At 59.7% G+C, this 14,210-nt stretch overlaps 1 protein-coding gene across 3 annotated transcripts; it reads right to left on the bottom strand.

Annotated features, from left to right (window-relative positions):
• Window positions 1-76: 76 nt before the first annotated feature.
• LOC104142659 (protein FAM163A) lies at window positions 77-13,920 on the bottom strand. 3 transcript variants are annotated; one of them, XM_068952025.1, is made up of 5 exons: window positions 13,865-13,920; window positions 4,777-4,943; window positions 4,194-4,308; window positions 2,851-3,189; window positions 77-2,527 (listed from the first exon to the last, which is right to left on the bottom strand). In XM_068952025.1, the coding sequence occupies exons 3-5, from the start codon at window positions 4,284-4,286 to the stop codon at window positions 2,516-2,518; spliced, it is 444 nt and encodes a 147-aa protein (XP_068808126.1). In that variant the 5' UTR covers window positions 4,287-4,308; window positions 4,777-4,943; window positions 13,865-13,920; the 3' UTR covers window positions 77-2,515. The 3 variants fall into 3 exon arrangements, with proteins under 3 accessions (XP_068808126.1, XP_068808125.1, XP_009671026.1); XM_068952024.1 differs by lacking the exons at window positions 4,777-4,943; window positions 13,865-13,920 and adding an exon at window positions 8,823-8,928 and having other exon boundaries at window positions 84-3,189; XM_009672731.2 differs by lacking the exon at window positions 13,865-13,920 and having other exon boundaries at window positions 84-3,189; window positions 4,777-4,913.
• Between the last annotated feature and the right edge of the window lie 290 nt (window positions 13,921-14,210).

Raw genomic sequence — 14,210 nt, 5'->3', positions numbered from 1 at the left:
GGACAGCTTCCGGGGCAACACTGCATAAATCCCATTTTGTGTTGCCTGCCAAAGGACAGAAACCACTCCTGTTTTTGTACTTCAAAGTCCTCATTTATTTTTGACATTGCATTTGGACCCACAGCTGAGCAACAACGACAGAGAATAGTAAGAGGAGAAATTGGAAGTGGAAAAAAATCTGGAGATCCCTCCCTCCCCCTTCCTGTTCCTCCACCTTCCCCAAAAGCTTCCCCAAAAGCTTGGGTCGCCCATGGTTCCTGCCCTTTTAGACTCACCCATTCATTTGTAGATGCGTCAGGCCCAGGGTTTCGTATGTTGGCTTTGAGGATAATCCTCGTCTTGGCCATCCAGCTACTATGGAATTGCCTTGCCAGTCTTGGCACCTTGGTGGTTGGCAAGAGGTTATACTTAATTTGCATGTGATGAAGATGACATTATGGTTGCCTTCCAGAAGGTTGGCTATGGAGGCCTTTTACCAGAAGGATGACCCACAGATGCAAGAGCCTGGTGTGTTATCACCACCCTCTCAAGGCAACAGGCCAGCACATACTGCCGTGGCGGTGGGAAGCCTTGCTTCGCACCAAGAGGTAGAATTGGATGCCAGGACACGTAGCATCCTTGAGCTGGTTCTGCACCCTTGGCCGAGATGGAGCTTCAGGGCTGCCTGGCAGAGCAGTGCAGGTGGGAGCCTGCAGCTCACACCATGGCACCTGAACTTCTTGTGGCTCCTAGTGGGGTGGAGGCTTAGCTGGGCAGATGCTCTAACAGGAAAAGATAGGATTTGCTGAGTTAGCCAAGAAGAACAGTTAGAGACTATATTATCTGGGAAGAGTACTGTCTGGACAGGCAGCAGTAGGAGCTACAGACTATCAGCTAGTGGGATCCAGAGCACTTTGTCGCTACAGTATGATTTTCTTCTTCCTGCCCACAACATGAGAGACCGTTTAAAGACCTTCTATCACTATTGGGAGAATTGAAGGAGACTCTAAAAGAGATGCAGCTAGACTGAGTCTCAGGATAATGGAAATACAGTGTCTTTCTGGTCTAGAGATTGGGGGAGATAGTGAATAATGTTGGACAAAAGGCCGTGTAAATGGGGCCTGAGGAAATATGTTTGGATTACAAGTACTGCTATTATATTTAGTATTCCTTTGGCTCCCTTTCTTCTGGTAGTCTGAGCAGAGGTGCCAAGGCATGAACCAGTCTAAAGTGTAAGGTAGCCTTTTGCCTGAAGCTCAGACGACGTGTGCCTTCATACCGAGTCCTACTCTAGCTGTGCATAAATAGGGAAGTTAAGACCAGTCAGTCCAAATCCTTCTGTGAGCAGCAGGCCAATTTCAAAACTGTACTAGTGGAAAAAAGCCCCACTCTCATTTCTGAGCAGTTCTACTATATATTGCAAAAGCAGGGTAAGCATTTTCCTGCTGTTACTTCTAATGACATCTGTAAGGCTGTGGGAATCTTTGCTGTCTGGGTCCCTCCTCCCTACCATGAATGAGAAGTGCTCAGCAGACCCATCCTGCTTTGGTTGCTATGGAAGTGCCTGTGAATGACGGAGATGCCTTTTTAGTAATTTTTCACCTAATCTGATTTATGGAGGAAGAAGGAACTTTCCCACATTCATTTTTGCAGAAAGACAGTGTCACTGCCGAGTTGTCATTACCGGCCGCAGAGGTGATGAACCCGGGCTCAGGTCTTGCATCCTCTTCCTCAGAGGGGAAAGGAGGGGTGCCCCTTGGAGGTCGTGGTCCCATCAAAGGAGGAAGAGTGACCTGGTGGTCTGCTCTGTTGCTGTCAAAAACAAAAGCTGTCCTAAACACAATCTTTCTTCCATTTTGCCAGAAGCATCAGGGTAATCAGAGGGCTTTGAAAGCTGAGGGTGATCAAGACCGCAGTTGCTTAAGGATGCAATTCTTGCCGTACGTAAAATCTTGACATGTTTATTGGCCCAAGTTAAAATCACTCCTAAGAAAGCTTGTGAAGATTAAAAGGCATGGGGGCTTCGGAAGCAGAAGGATCAACCCGTGTCCATTAGTGTATGTGAGCAGTTTTGCCAGCTCCTTCACCTCCCCTTGCAGTGATCTAAATTCGTTTCCTCTTTAACTTCTTCAGCGCGTGTAAAGACCAAAGCGAGTGGGAGAGAGCGCGTCCTATTTTACATTCTAATACAAAAGCTAACCATTAATGGAAACTAATGCAGTATGAGGAGAGAAGAACAATCAAAACCTTTGCTTATTTGCTCTTCCATCAGTTCGGAGCACTCGCTCTTGGGATTTTCCGCCTCTCTCCTTCCCTCTGCCCTGTTGCTGCTGTCACTACTGGAGGCAGCGGCTGCCAGGATGCCAAGCGTTGCTCTGTGCGCTCAGTTCGACCGTACTGGAGGCTGTGGGTATTGGGTAGTGACAGGTAGGGTTGCTTAGTGTAGATACCAAAGACCTCCTTCTAGGCTTGGGAAGTCTGGAAGGTCAGGGAAGTCTTCGATAGTTAAGTTAGTTTGTACTGTACATAGCCCTCATTAGACAAGTCCCTTCAGGAGACAGAATAGAATAATAATTACACTTATTACAGGTTCAAGGATTGCTGCTTTAACGTCGTCCTTTGACGTCTCTCTCATCTTCTTACCCATAAAGCTTAGCAGTGCCGGGCAGTTCAGCAGGAGGACTGTGCTGGTCTTGGACTGGACTACGGGGTCCTCTCTGCACGAACCCCCACAAATACAAGTGAAAAGCCCCTTCCCTCGAGCAGGCGTCTGCTTGGAGCACCCTGTGCTAGTGACGATGGTGATTATACTTCTGTACTGATAGCCCTCGGGTTTGGGAAGCTCTCGCGAAAGACACCGTGGCGGCTCACCGGGTAGCTTTGGAGGGTCGCCATGCTGATGGGCTGCCCCATCTCCTTGTAGCACGTCGGCGTGTAGGTGATCCTCTCGCCCCCATTGCGCACCATGTCGGCAGTCCGTATGTAAAAGGGAGAGCCGTAGGGGGAGCAGGTCGGGCAGTAGTTGTGAGCCCCTTGCTGGTTGAGCTCGTTGGGTGGGGGCGCGGGGCTGCCCTGGCCGTCCACGATGCGAGAGTTGCAGGCATTGCAAGTGCCGAGACGCGAGTGAGCGGGAAGGTCAGGCTCTTCCTCCTCCTCCTCCTCCTCCTCCTCCTCTTCCTCATCAGATTCATCTTTCTTGCAGCAGTAGTACTGGGCGCAAGGGAAAGGCTTTTATTAGAAAGCACAAGGCAGCCACCTCCACCCCCAGGGACCAGCTAACTCTCCCCACCCTGGGCACAACGGGCTAGAAAGGGCAGAAGGGAGAGAGACTAATATTCAGCCTTCTCCATCATGCTCGACTACTGTAGCGTGAGTGAGACCAGGCTGGACTCTGCTTACCAACAAAAGAAAAACAGTGAGAAAATAGCTGGTGGGAAAAGTATTGCAATGAAACCGAGTAGGATCTGGCCCTCCCCTAGGTCTGCGCTCCAGGCAGAGCTGGTTCAGCTCCTCCGCTCTGCCCCAGCCGGCTGGAGGGGAAGGCAAGGAGCTGGCGGGCAGATTTGGCTTTGCAGAGAGCCCTGCCACGTCCCAACTCACCTTGTCCCCCGGCCAACGAAACTCCCTGCTGGCCCCTTGCTGCTCGAGGTGGCTGCTCTGCTCTGCCTGATCGATACCTGGGTCCTGCGGAGCAGCTGGCGTGGGACTAAATCTGGCCGCAGAACTGAACGTGCTCTAGGACGCAGCTGGCGGGAGCTCAGCCTCTGCCCTGAACACATAGCGCAGCAAGGCTTGCAAGGAGAAGCAGGATATTTTATCATGCCAGCTGGGAACACCCCCAATAACTGCAGTACTTTTCATCACATGGGTAACTGCTGCATGGCACAGCCATCGCATTAACTTTTAAAAAAGAAAGAGGTCGTAGCTAGCCATTGCTGAAAGCCTCCTTGCCAAATTTACAGGAAAAAAAAAACTCCGCCTACTACTGCAAACCTAGCCGAGCCTATACCTAAATTAGCAAGTGCTGCAGGTGCTCAAAAGCATTAGGAGAGTCGCCCTGAGCTAGGAGGAGGAAAGGACATGCAGCACACTGGGAAGAGGGGCGTTTCAACTCCCTGCCCCTCACAGGCAGGAAAAACCCACCAATATCCCCTCTAGGCCAGCAGTTTAGACCGAGGAACAGCAACTCTGATGGGATTTGTGGGGCTGCTTACCTGTAGCCTACAGTAGCAGAGCACGGCAATGATGCACAGTAGGATGACCGTCGCTAGGATTCCCCCGGTGATAACAACAGTTCCCGCTGTCATCCGACCGATTCTCCATCAAACTCTGGAGGGCAGGGCAAGGAGACACACGTCATCCCCGAGGGAACCGAGTATCAGCAACCTCATGGCTAAGGAAGCCAGTCCTACTGCTGGCGGGCAAAGGGCACAGTCACTGGAGGTGCCGTGCCTCGAGCCACTCGACCACAAGCTCAGCCGGGGCTTGCCAAGAAGGTCCGAGACCTCCACGACCGTGGCTGATCAGCAGTAGTTTCAATATACTCCTGGTATCGCAGGGGTGGGCGTGCGACGCCCTGCACGCCCGAGGGCGGGCAGCTCTCGCCTCCCCTCGGGCGCCCAGACTGCACGTGGGACCCCTCCTCCTCCCCGCTGGTGCTGCTTGCGGCACGGGTGGGGGACGCTTGGCCTGGGGCATATGGTCACCGTGGGCTGCGCTTGAGCTAGAGCCAAAGCCCCAACCGAAAGCATCCCTCCATTGCAGCCTAACCTGATCAGGCGCGCTGATATCACCCACCTTCCTCCCTCCCCGCGGCTGGGAGACGAACACCCTTCGGCCCCTGAGGACAGCCCAGGCGCGACGGCAGCCTCCCCGTCCCTCGAGCTTTGATGGGAAGAGTCGCCGGCCCCAGCCGGGCGCGTGGACGAAGCGCTACTTAACGTGCGGCGAAGGATGCGTCGGCCCTGCAAGAACCGGGATGGAGACGTGAGCCGGGCTGGGGCGGGTCGAGGTCAGAACAGGCGGCGGCCGGGGCCGCCGGCCCCGCGGAGGCGGCCGGAAAGAGGGAAAAACGAGGTGTCCCACCGGCATCCCCCCTCCCACCTCCCCCCGGCACATCTGGCTCGGCCGCATTTCATTAACAAACCCTCCGCGCCTCCTCCAGAGCCGCGCTAATTGATAGGGCCCGAGCGCCAGCCGGTTGCCGGCTGGCGAGATCTAATTAACCGCTCAGCGCACGGCCAGTAATTGATCGAGGGAGGTGGCAGCGCGGAGGCCAGAGCTGCCGCGCGGCCTCACGCCTCGCCGGCCGCTGCTCCTCTCCCCTTCCCTTCCAGCCCCGGACGGTTTTGCACGTTGGGGATAGAACAAACCCCATCCCGCTGCGGCGCGGGCAAAGCCGCCTCCGGCGCCGGGAGCCGGTCCCCCCCGGCCGGCCAGGCCGAGCGCCCCGGGGAGGCAGCCGCTTCCATTAGCTGCGGTGATTTGCGAGTGGATTAAAAAAACCCCGGGAAGATCCGGCCTGCCGCAAATCGATTTTCAGCTCTTGGAGAGTTACTGCGCGAAGCCAAGGGGACGGTTCGCGTTGGATTTCCTCCTCAAGCTACTCACACACGCGGAATTAAAGGGGAAAAAAAAAAAAAGGTCCTAGAAATCGATACAACCATAACGCAGCCGGTATCGCCATCCATCAGCGGAGCCAACGACAGCGACCGACGCGCTCGGCTCCCGCGCCCGGCGACAACCACGCTGCCCCGAAACACCGCCGGGCGGGGGACGGCCCAGGGGAGCTCTCCATGGAGTTATCGCATCCCCCAGCGGCTCCGCGAGCAGGGAAGAGACGAGCGCGGGCGGCTGGGAAAGGCAGAATTTGACCTTTGATAACCCCCGAGCGGGAGCGCGCAGCGAGCCGGGCTGTGATGGATGATGCAGGCAGCCGCTTGCATCCAGAAAACTTCATTTCGTGGGAGCTGTGATTTGATTTAGAGCTATGAGAGCAACATCCAATTAGCCTGAGGTTTGGAGCAAAGCAGGCAGGCTTCGGGGATGGACCCAGCGCCGGGCGCACCGGCCCCGGCAGCTCGGGCCGCGACGCGCCCGCTGCCCTGTCCCCGCGCGGGACCAGGCACAGGGACAGCCCCGTCCCCGAGAGACGCCCCTGGAGAGCCGAATCGGCCGCCGGGCTCCGCGATTCCCGTTTCTGGGGCTGGCGCGATCAGCGTTTTGGCCAGCCGTCGAGCTCTTGGGTGGTTAAAAATAGAGGATGTTTAAAAAAAAAAAAAGGGGGGGGGGGGCGCCGAAAGACGACCTGCACAGAGCGGACGCGCTGCCTTTTCTCATCTCTTCGGGGACGACGCTTGTGGAGAACCGTCCGTTTCCTACCGCCCTCCCCAGCCAGCCATACGCGCAGACAGCCTAGCGTTTAATTTTGCAGGCAATTTGTCCCTATGAAAGAGCCTTCTGCAGCCTACGGTTCGCTCGCCGCCCGCCCGCAGCGCTGAGGGGCTACAAAAGCCGACCCGGAGCCTCTCGGGAGGGAAACGAGGCGCTCGAACCCCCGGAGCGACGAGGGTCTCGGTAATTACAGGATAAACGCGCCTGGCCCCAACAGAGCCCGTCCCTGCAGGCGGGAAGACGCTGCTCAAACCGCGTTTGTCCGCCGGGGGGGGGCGGCCGGGCTGGCAGGCGGGTGCCCAGACCCTCCCCGCGCGGCGGAGCAAGGATGCGCGGGCGCTGGGCGAGTCGACAGGAGGGTTTTGGCCGGCCGCCAGCACCCTCGGCGCAGCCCCCCCCACCGCTTCGCTCCCTCCTGCCCCAGCCCGGGCTCGGCTCCGCTCGGCCACGCGCGGGCTAATTCGATGAAACGTCTGCCTGGTGAATCAGGCCAGGCGCTGCCTCGCCAGAGTCATCTAACAGGCCTAATTGGGGGGGGGGGGCGGGGGGCCAAAAAGCCCACCCCGCAGCAGGGGCTGCCGTTTCGGAAGGGACCCCGCTGCCCGCGGGCTGGGGACGGCGACTGCGCCGGCTGCGGGAAAACATCCCCCCCCGCCGGGGAAACGGGGCCCCGCTTTCGCCCCGCTCCTCGCCCCACGAGGGCCAGCCCCGGCGCGAGGCGGCGGTGAGGGGCACGGCGGCCAGAGCGCACGTTTGCACCCGGGAGGGACGCGCCGGGGGCGAAGAGGAAAAACCCTTCTTCCGCGCAGACCCGCGAGGGCCCCTCTGCTCTCTGCCCGCGCGGCCCGGCACGTAGGATCTCAGCCGCCTCTTTGGCCCCCAGCCCTCTAATTCGGGGATTACCGTGGGCGAGAGCACGGTGGGAGCCAGCAGCCTCCAGCACCTCCCTAAGCCCCTACCGATCTCTCCGGCGACACCTCACCGCGCGTTACTGCTCCAGCCCCTCGTCCTGCTGCGGGTACCTCGACGTATCGAGGACGAAAAGCATTTTAAGGCGGAAAGCCCGCTGCGAACGCGAGGCTTTTCCCTAGCGGGGAGGATGTTTCGGGACGCCCGTCCACGTCCCCGGCCGGTTTCTGCTCTGCCCCTCGGGTGTCCCAGGCCAAGAACTTAATCTAACAACTTGCCTTAACCCCCAGCGCGGGGCGGCACCGATGGGGAAAGGGGGAAGAAAAGCATGTTGGGGGGGGGGGACGGTCTCCCCGAGGGCTGCGGTACGTTGAAGGGTCGTGGCGGGTGGGGGGACGCCAGGGCCGTCGGGCAGGGAAACGCTCCAGCAGCTGGAAACAAACCCTCCGCGGCCGGGCGCACCCCGGGGCCTGAAACAACCAGGGGAACCAGCGGTCGCGGCCCTGAGCTCCCCCAAGGCAGGACTTTCTCCTTCCAGCCCGGAGAGCAGCTGCCCGAGGAACGCAGAAACGCAGACGCAGCGGCACGAGCCGCGGACACAGCTCAGTTCTTCCTTCCTTTTAGACAAATGCAAAAACTGCAATTACTACTCTTAAGAAAAAATAAAAAATAAAAAAAAAAAGGCACCTGGGCAGTCGCAGTTAAACCTGCCAGCGAGGCACTGGGAGATAAACGGCCTGAGCTTGCTTTTCACGCTGAGACCCCACAAACGGCAACTCGTAACCCAGTGCAACTCCGCCGCCCGCCCCGGGTCGGACCCTCTCGCACCCCGCGCTCCCCCGGGCGTCAGCACACCCGCCGAGCAGCTCCTCCCGGGCGCTCACCCCGCGCGAGGGAAGAGCTGGCCGCTCCCGGGCGCCAACGCAGACTGGCGCCCAGAGCGTCCGAGGCCCAAACCTCCACCCGCTCGGCGGCTTGATCCCGCCGCTGCCCGAGGGTGGGCACGAGTTGCAAGAGCGGGATCAGTTGCAGCAGGGTCGTCGGGGGGGCCGCGCGGCACGAGCCTGGCCGCCGCCGCTCTCACTGCGGCGGCTTCTCATCAATTCCTCCCCCCGCCCCGGACAAATTATATATATATATATATATATATATATATATATATATATATATATAATTTTCTTGTAGCAGCAAGCCCTGCTCCGGGAAGCAAAGCCCGGGGGGAGAGCGCTCTCCGACGCGGGAGCCTCACGCCAAGAGCACCACCGCGCTCGACAGGTGACTTTGCGGCGGGGCGACGGCGGGGATTCGGCGCGGCCCCCTGCCCACCCGGCGCGAGGCCGCGCTCAGAGGGGCCCCGTGCCGTCTCACAGCCCGGGCGGCAACGGGGCCGGTGGGAGCAGAGGACCGCGGCCACCGGGGGCGGTGACGGCACTGCCACCTCCGGCAGGGCAGGGGGGCCTTCGACGTAACCCCCCCCCCCAAACACCGCTGCCCCGCCAAAGCCGCGGGCCGGTTGCAAGCGTAACCCCCTCCCGGAGTACCTGCAGTTCTGAAACGCGCGGGGGCGAAAGGCTCCTTTTCGGTGGAAAGGGGCCGCGGAAGCGGGCAAGGCCCCCACCGCGAGCCGGGGGCGGCGGGCAGCGCCAGCCCCGCGCAGGCTCTTCCTGGGCATGATGCAAGACCTGCTGCTCCGACTGTCAGCATCCTCCCGGCATGTCCGCTCGGAGTATAAACAGAGATTTGTTTTAATGACTCATTAAAGCCTAATTACATTCGCCCGAGCAATACACAGAGAGGAGCCTCCCACGTGCAGCAGTACTACAGTCGGGAGGGCTGGAAAAGCCTTCCCCTCCCCAAAAGGGCAGCGGAGACAGACCGTCTCTTTTAAACGGGACCAGACAGCGGGGCCAGGTGCCGGCTCTGGAGCCAGGGGTTGGACACGTCAGTAACGCAGCCAGCATCCGAAAACAACAGAGAGACCCCGTTCTTTCTTCATTTACTTCTACCCTTGCGCGCTTGCACAGACCGCAGCGGCCAGGAGCCCGGCCTCGCTGCCCAGCGCGACCGCCAGCACAGCTCACCCCTCTTGCACCTGGGCCCTGAAGCCCAGGAAAGAAACAAAACCGGCTCAGGGAGAGCTGGAAACCTGCTGCCCGTCTCCAGCGCCTCAGACCAGCTCCTGCACGGCAGGCTGCCCACCACCCGGCGCTAAGGACCCTGGTGCTTTGGCCTCCAAAGATCCCGCTTTCGCAGTTGCTTTAACCAAGCTCAGGTTTGTTCCCTCTCCAACGCAAATTGAAACAGGCTGCAGAAAAAGCCCACGTCGCACGGGCGGGCGATAGCCTATCGCAAGCACGGAGCGACCGGGACGCCCGGCGCAGCGGGAGCCGGCGCGGGCAGCCCTAGCAGCGAGCCCAGCGCAATCCAAGGAGGGGACAGACTGCCGCGGCCACAGTTACCAGATCTCCTGGCGATGGCCGACGCCTCGGCTAGAAGCAGAGGCCTGACCGCAGAAGGCAGCGAGGCCTCGCTGTCGGACGTGATCGTTTCCAGCAGAAAAACCTCTTCCCGCGTGCCTCACCAGCAGCTGCCCCTCCATCTCAAGAGGGTCCTCTGCCCCAACCCTGTCCTCTCCCCAACCTACTAGCAGAGGGAAAACGCGCAAAGGAGATTTGGGGAATTTGGGGTCAGCTGTGCACACAGGAGATGCTGAGATGTGACCCCCCGCGCAGGACCACCGCACGGTACAGCCGCTGCAGGAGGCGATGGCACCCAGAGCACCTGCAACCGGGAGGAGAACAAGGCGGTCAAAAACATACCCCCTTCCGCCCAGGGGACCTACTCGCGCTCACCCGGCCCGCGAGGAGCCCTGGCGTCAGCCTCAGCTGCTTCTCCTGAGGCACCAGCTGGCCTGAGAGAGGTCCAGCCCGTGCCCAGCAACTCGGGCGCTGCCACCAGCCCACGAGTGCTGCTCGCCACTCGGGGAGCGCCCCAAGGTTGTGTCCTTTCCTGCAGGACAAGGATTTGCAGCAGCGGCCCCCGCTGGGGACAGAAGTGCCCGCGCACAGCTGCTCCGACACCTGGGGTCCCGCTCAAGCCACCCACGTCAGCAGATCCACGCGCCCGGACACGGGAGGGCTCGACGACCAGAGGACGCAGCCTCTCCGGATGCTCTCCTGGTGTTATTCCACTGAAGCCAGCGGAGAAGCGGCCCCATCTGCTTATGCTGCTTTCGGCAGCGCTCAGCCATCCTGCTAATTGCTTCAATTAGCAGAGAGAAAAATTTTCCAAAGGTTTTGCTGCCTCACTCCTCGTGTTGCCTTTAGCCCTGAGCAGAGCGGGTGTAAAACGCTTCCAGCGGGGACGTGGTTCGGGATCACATCTCACCCCCCAGCTGCTGGCACCTCCGAGTGAGACAGCCCACCCTGCCCGCTTCTCCACCTGCGTGGCCAGTACACACCACGGGGCAAAAATGACCGGGCCCACACTCCAGCTCTTGTCTGTCTTGAACTCCAGATTTTCCACCCCCGAGAAGCTGTCACGCGTAGACGTTAGACAGCCAGGGCTCCGCTTTCCCGCTCCACCTGATGGGGCGCGGATGCCTGAGCTTCCTGCCGTGACCCACGTCGCAGAGGTGGCCCCAGCTGCTGCCCGGCTGTGTCAGCAGAGCTGTCAGCCCCCGAAACCTCTGCTTTTGCAGGCGGCTTGGTCAGGGACTTGCACAAGCTGCGAACGCGCAGGTCTCCTGACCAGACGGTTAATAGACAGATGGTGCTTCCTGAAAAAGCCATGGCTCTGGGCTGTCCCCACACCCCAGAAGCAGCAGAGCCATAACGCCCACTGACGTACAGGCGGCCCACGAGGGCGGCTCCGGTCCCCGGGCCCGAACTCTGCTTTCCAAGTTAACAGCAATTCATCACTGTGAGATAGCCCTGCAACGTGGTAAGGACAAAGCCCGGCATGACCCTGCACGCTGGTGGTCCTTCAGCCTTGGGCTTCGCAATCCTAGAGGAAGGCAGAGCTGCACGTTGCTCTGAGCTAACGCGTGGCTGCAGGGGCCGACTCTGACCTTGCTTCCTCCAGGGTAAATCCACATAACATCCAGGGAGTCACCCCAGGACTCGGTCGAGGCTAACCTCCGCAGAGCTCCTCTTCCAGCAAGCAATGGGAAAAACGCCATCCAGGGGCTCTTTACTGGACCGCTCACAGTCCTTTCGGCCACCCTCGCCAGGGTGACCGCATCATCAGCCAGGGCAAGGAGGCTCAGGACAACCAAAATGACAAGGCATGAATCAACTTTGCAGATTAAATAGCATGGAGCAGGATGTGGAAGAACCCAGCGAAAGACGAGTAGATGCACATAGGGAGAAGGGGGCTTGCTACGAAATGGTATTTCTTTTCAGTTGATCTAACTGGTGGTGGAGATACAGACTCCTTCATCACCGACCCTTCCCTGTCCGGCCGCAGGCGCAAGCAGGGACCGTCGCATGTGCCTGGACGGGACAGTCACGCTCACACGCCTACCAGCCCAACGAAATGAAAAGCGTGGCATGAAACCACCTAATGTCCCCAGCAAATGAAGTGTGAAACGCACTTTCAAGAAAACAACGGTAACAAGAGTCTCCATAAATATTTCATCCTGGTAGCAAAACAGCGACCGGGAAGGTCAGAGCGGCAGAACACGGAGGGGCTCGGGAGGAACACGGGGGCTCAATTTCTGCTCCCGTAGCAGACGTGCGGAGAGGAAGCCTGCAGGGGGAGGAAGGGGGGAGACAGCCCGGGCAGAGAACAACACGCACGCAGTCTGACCTTATTTCTGTTCGCCGCTAGCCCTGGCGACTAGCGGGTGTTAGGTGCAGCCCCGAGAAAGGGAAGCAGCTGTGGTGTTTCTGCTCATGCCCGCGGCTAAACTCAGTGAACCTGCTCGAGCCAGAAGAAGCAGAAAACAAGGATCTCCGTTTCTAGAAAGGACTCGCAACCCTGCTTTTGCTAACTGTGCCTGACAGCTGGGCTCCTCTGCCATCGCAACCGAGCAGCGGGACACCCGAAAGCAACTCCGGCGCGGACAGAGACTCACGGTGCTGCTACCACCGTCCGTCCCGAGTTTCTGGCAAAAAAAAAAAACCCTTCCCAGCCTTCGTACCGCCTCCCCAGCCAGCTTGCCCCTTTTGAGAGCATCGTGCTAATATTTCCCAACAAGCAACCAGTTTGCTGGCTCTCCATTTAGCTTGTGTGCCCAAGACGCTCCCATGCGCAACGCCCGGGGGACGCTTTGCGTTTCCCCGGAGAGGAGGCCTTTCCGGACGGCCACGCTTCTGCGGCCGATCCCCCCCCCTGCCGCCCGCTGGAGACGCTTTAGCCTGGAGCAGGGATGCAGCCTGCAGCCTCGTAACGAGGGCTCCAGACTGGGCTGCTCTCAGGCCTGTTGTCGGTCTGAAATCCACCACTTTGGAAAGCCAAGGGATAGGATCTCATGCTCCAGTGGAGACGGAGCGCTGCAAGAGGACCAGGAGAGAGGAGAGAGCCGGGCTTGCTGTCTGGTCTCACGTTCACCATTCCCATCAGGAGCAGCAGCCTACTTCTGTCGTCCCCCTCTTGGCTTTTCAACAGGTGAAAAACCTTTCCTAGCAGAAGGGTTTTATCCCCCTCCCTGGTAAGGCACAGTTTAGCCCACCGGATCCCGCCAGGACTACAGCAAAAGCTAACGAACAGCCCAAACATGCCCAGCACCCCACAAACGGGCATCACACCGCAGCTCTAGCGCTCGGAGAGGTGCGGGGCAGGGCTGGGGGAGAAAGAAGACCTGGAAATTCAGCTCTCTCCCTCGGGGCAGAATATTTCGTGGCATATCAGAAAACCTCTTTGCTGTAGAGACACACGCGCACACACACAATTTGGCTGAAAATACTGAACGTTTCCGCACGCCCTTTGCCGGGGAATAAAATCCTCCAGGATAACCTTACGGGAAAACAAAAGCCAGGCAAACAACTTGAGCGCAGCTCTCCTTTAATTACGAAGGCACAGCGAGAGACAAAACAGAGGTCCCTCAGCTCAAACACGAGGGTTTGATTTCCCTCCCTTCAGCAAAGGCAGCCATCGCTTCCGCGCAGGGCTTTGGGAGCGAGGTCGGGGATTTGTTGAACCGTAACGTCCTTGCTGAACAGCACAGGGCTGGACTCCTACCGGGGGAGCAAGAGGCAGAGCCCCCCGGCCGGGACTTTCAAGAACTTAAGCCAGGCCGAGAGCGCCGGGAAGGGCGGCTCGGGGAGCGCGGACCGCCCGGCTCCCTCCTACCCACCCGCGCCGCCGCGAGGTGTCAACGGAGGCTTAAAGCAAAAAATCCAGCTAGCTGCAAACTTCAACCACGCAACACCGAGAGGGGAGGGGGGGGGGGAAATTAAATCAAATTAAAAAAACCTCCCCGAAAACCTCAAAACCCGAGTCGGCAGGTAGCGCGGAGCTGCCGCTCCGCAGCCCGGGACGCGCGGCCAGCGGGCGCCTCCAGCCTCCGCCCGGGCCCCCCCGCGCCGGCCCGACCCCCGGCCCGACCCCCGCGGGGGCGGCAGCGGCCCCGCAGCCCTACCTGGGCGCCGCGGCCGCGCCGGGCCGGGCAGCACCGAGCCCGCCGCGGGCAGCAGCGGAGCCGAGTCCGGCAGCACCGATGCGGCTGGCGGGGCAGCGGCGGAGGGCTGGGCTGGGACGGGATGGGAGGAAGGGGAGGAGGATAATAACGCTGTTAATAATAATCACCGGAGCCGAGGTGTGTCCGGCCCGAGGGGGCGGGTGGAGGCAGGCGAGGGAGGAGCCCGCCCGGCCGCCGCCGCCGCCGCGCTGCGCGCCGCGCCCGCTTTGCTCGCCCTCCACCCCCCGAAGTTTGTGCTTGGGGTTGGTTTTTTTTGTTTGTTTGTTTTTGCACTGAGCTCCGCAGG

This window comes from Struthio camelus, chromosome 8, assembly GCF_040807025.1.
Source record: "Struthio camelus isolate bStrCam1 chromosome 8, bStrCam1.hap1, whole genome shotgun sequence".
Classification (NCBI taxonomy): domain Eukaryota; kingdom Metazoa; phylum Chordata; class Aves; order Struthioniformes; family Struthionidae; genus Struthio; species Struthio camelus.
The sequence above is the reverse complement of the archived record's forward strand: the minus strand, read 5'-3'. Positions and strand labels throughout refer to the sequence as shown.

Excerpts from the sequence above, each read along its gene's own strand:
- LOC104142659 (XM_068952024.1), bottom strand. The coding sequence starts at position 4,286 with ATGACAGCGGGAACTGTTGTTATCACCGGGGGAATCCTAGCGACGGTC. Across the intron at positions 3,190-4,193 it reads TCTGCTACTGTAGGCTACAG|TACTACTGCTGCAAGAAAGA; the intron begins GTAAGCAGCCCC and ends CCTTGCGCCCAG.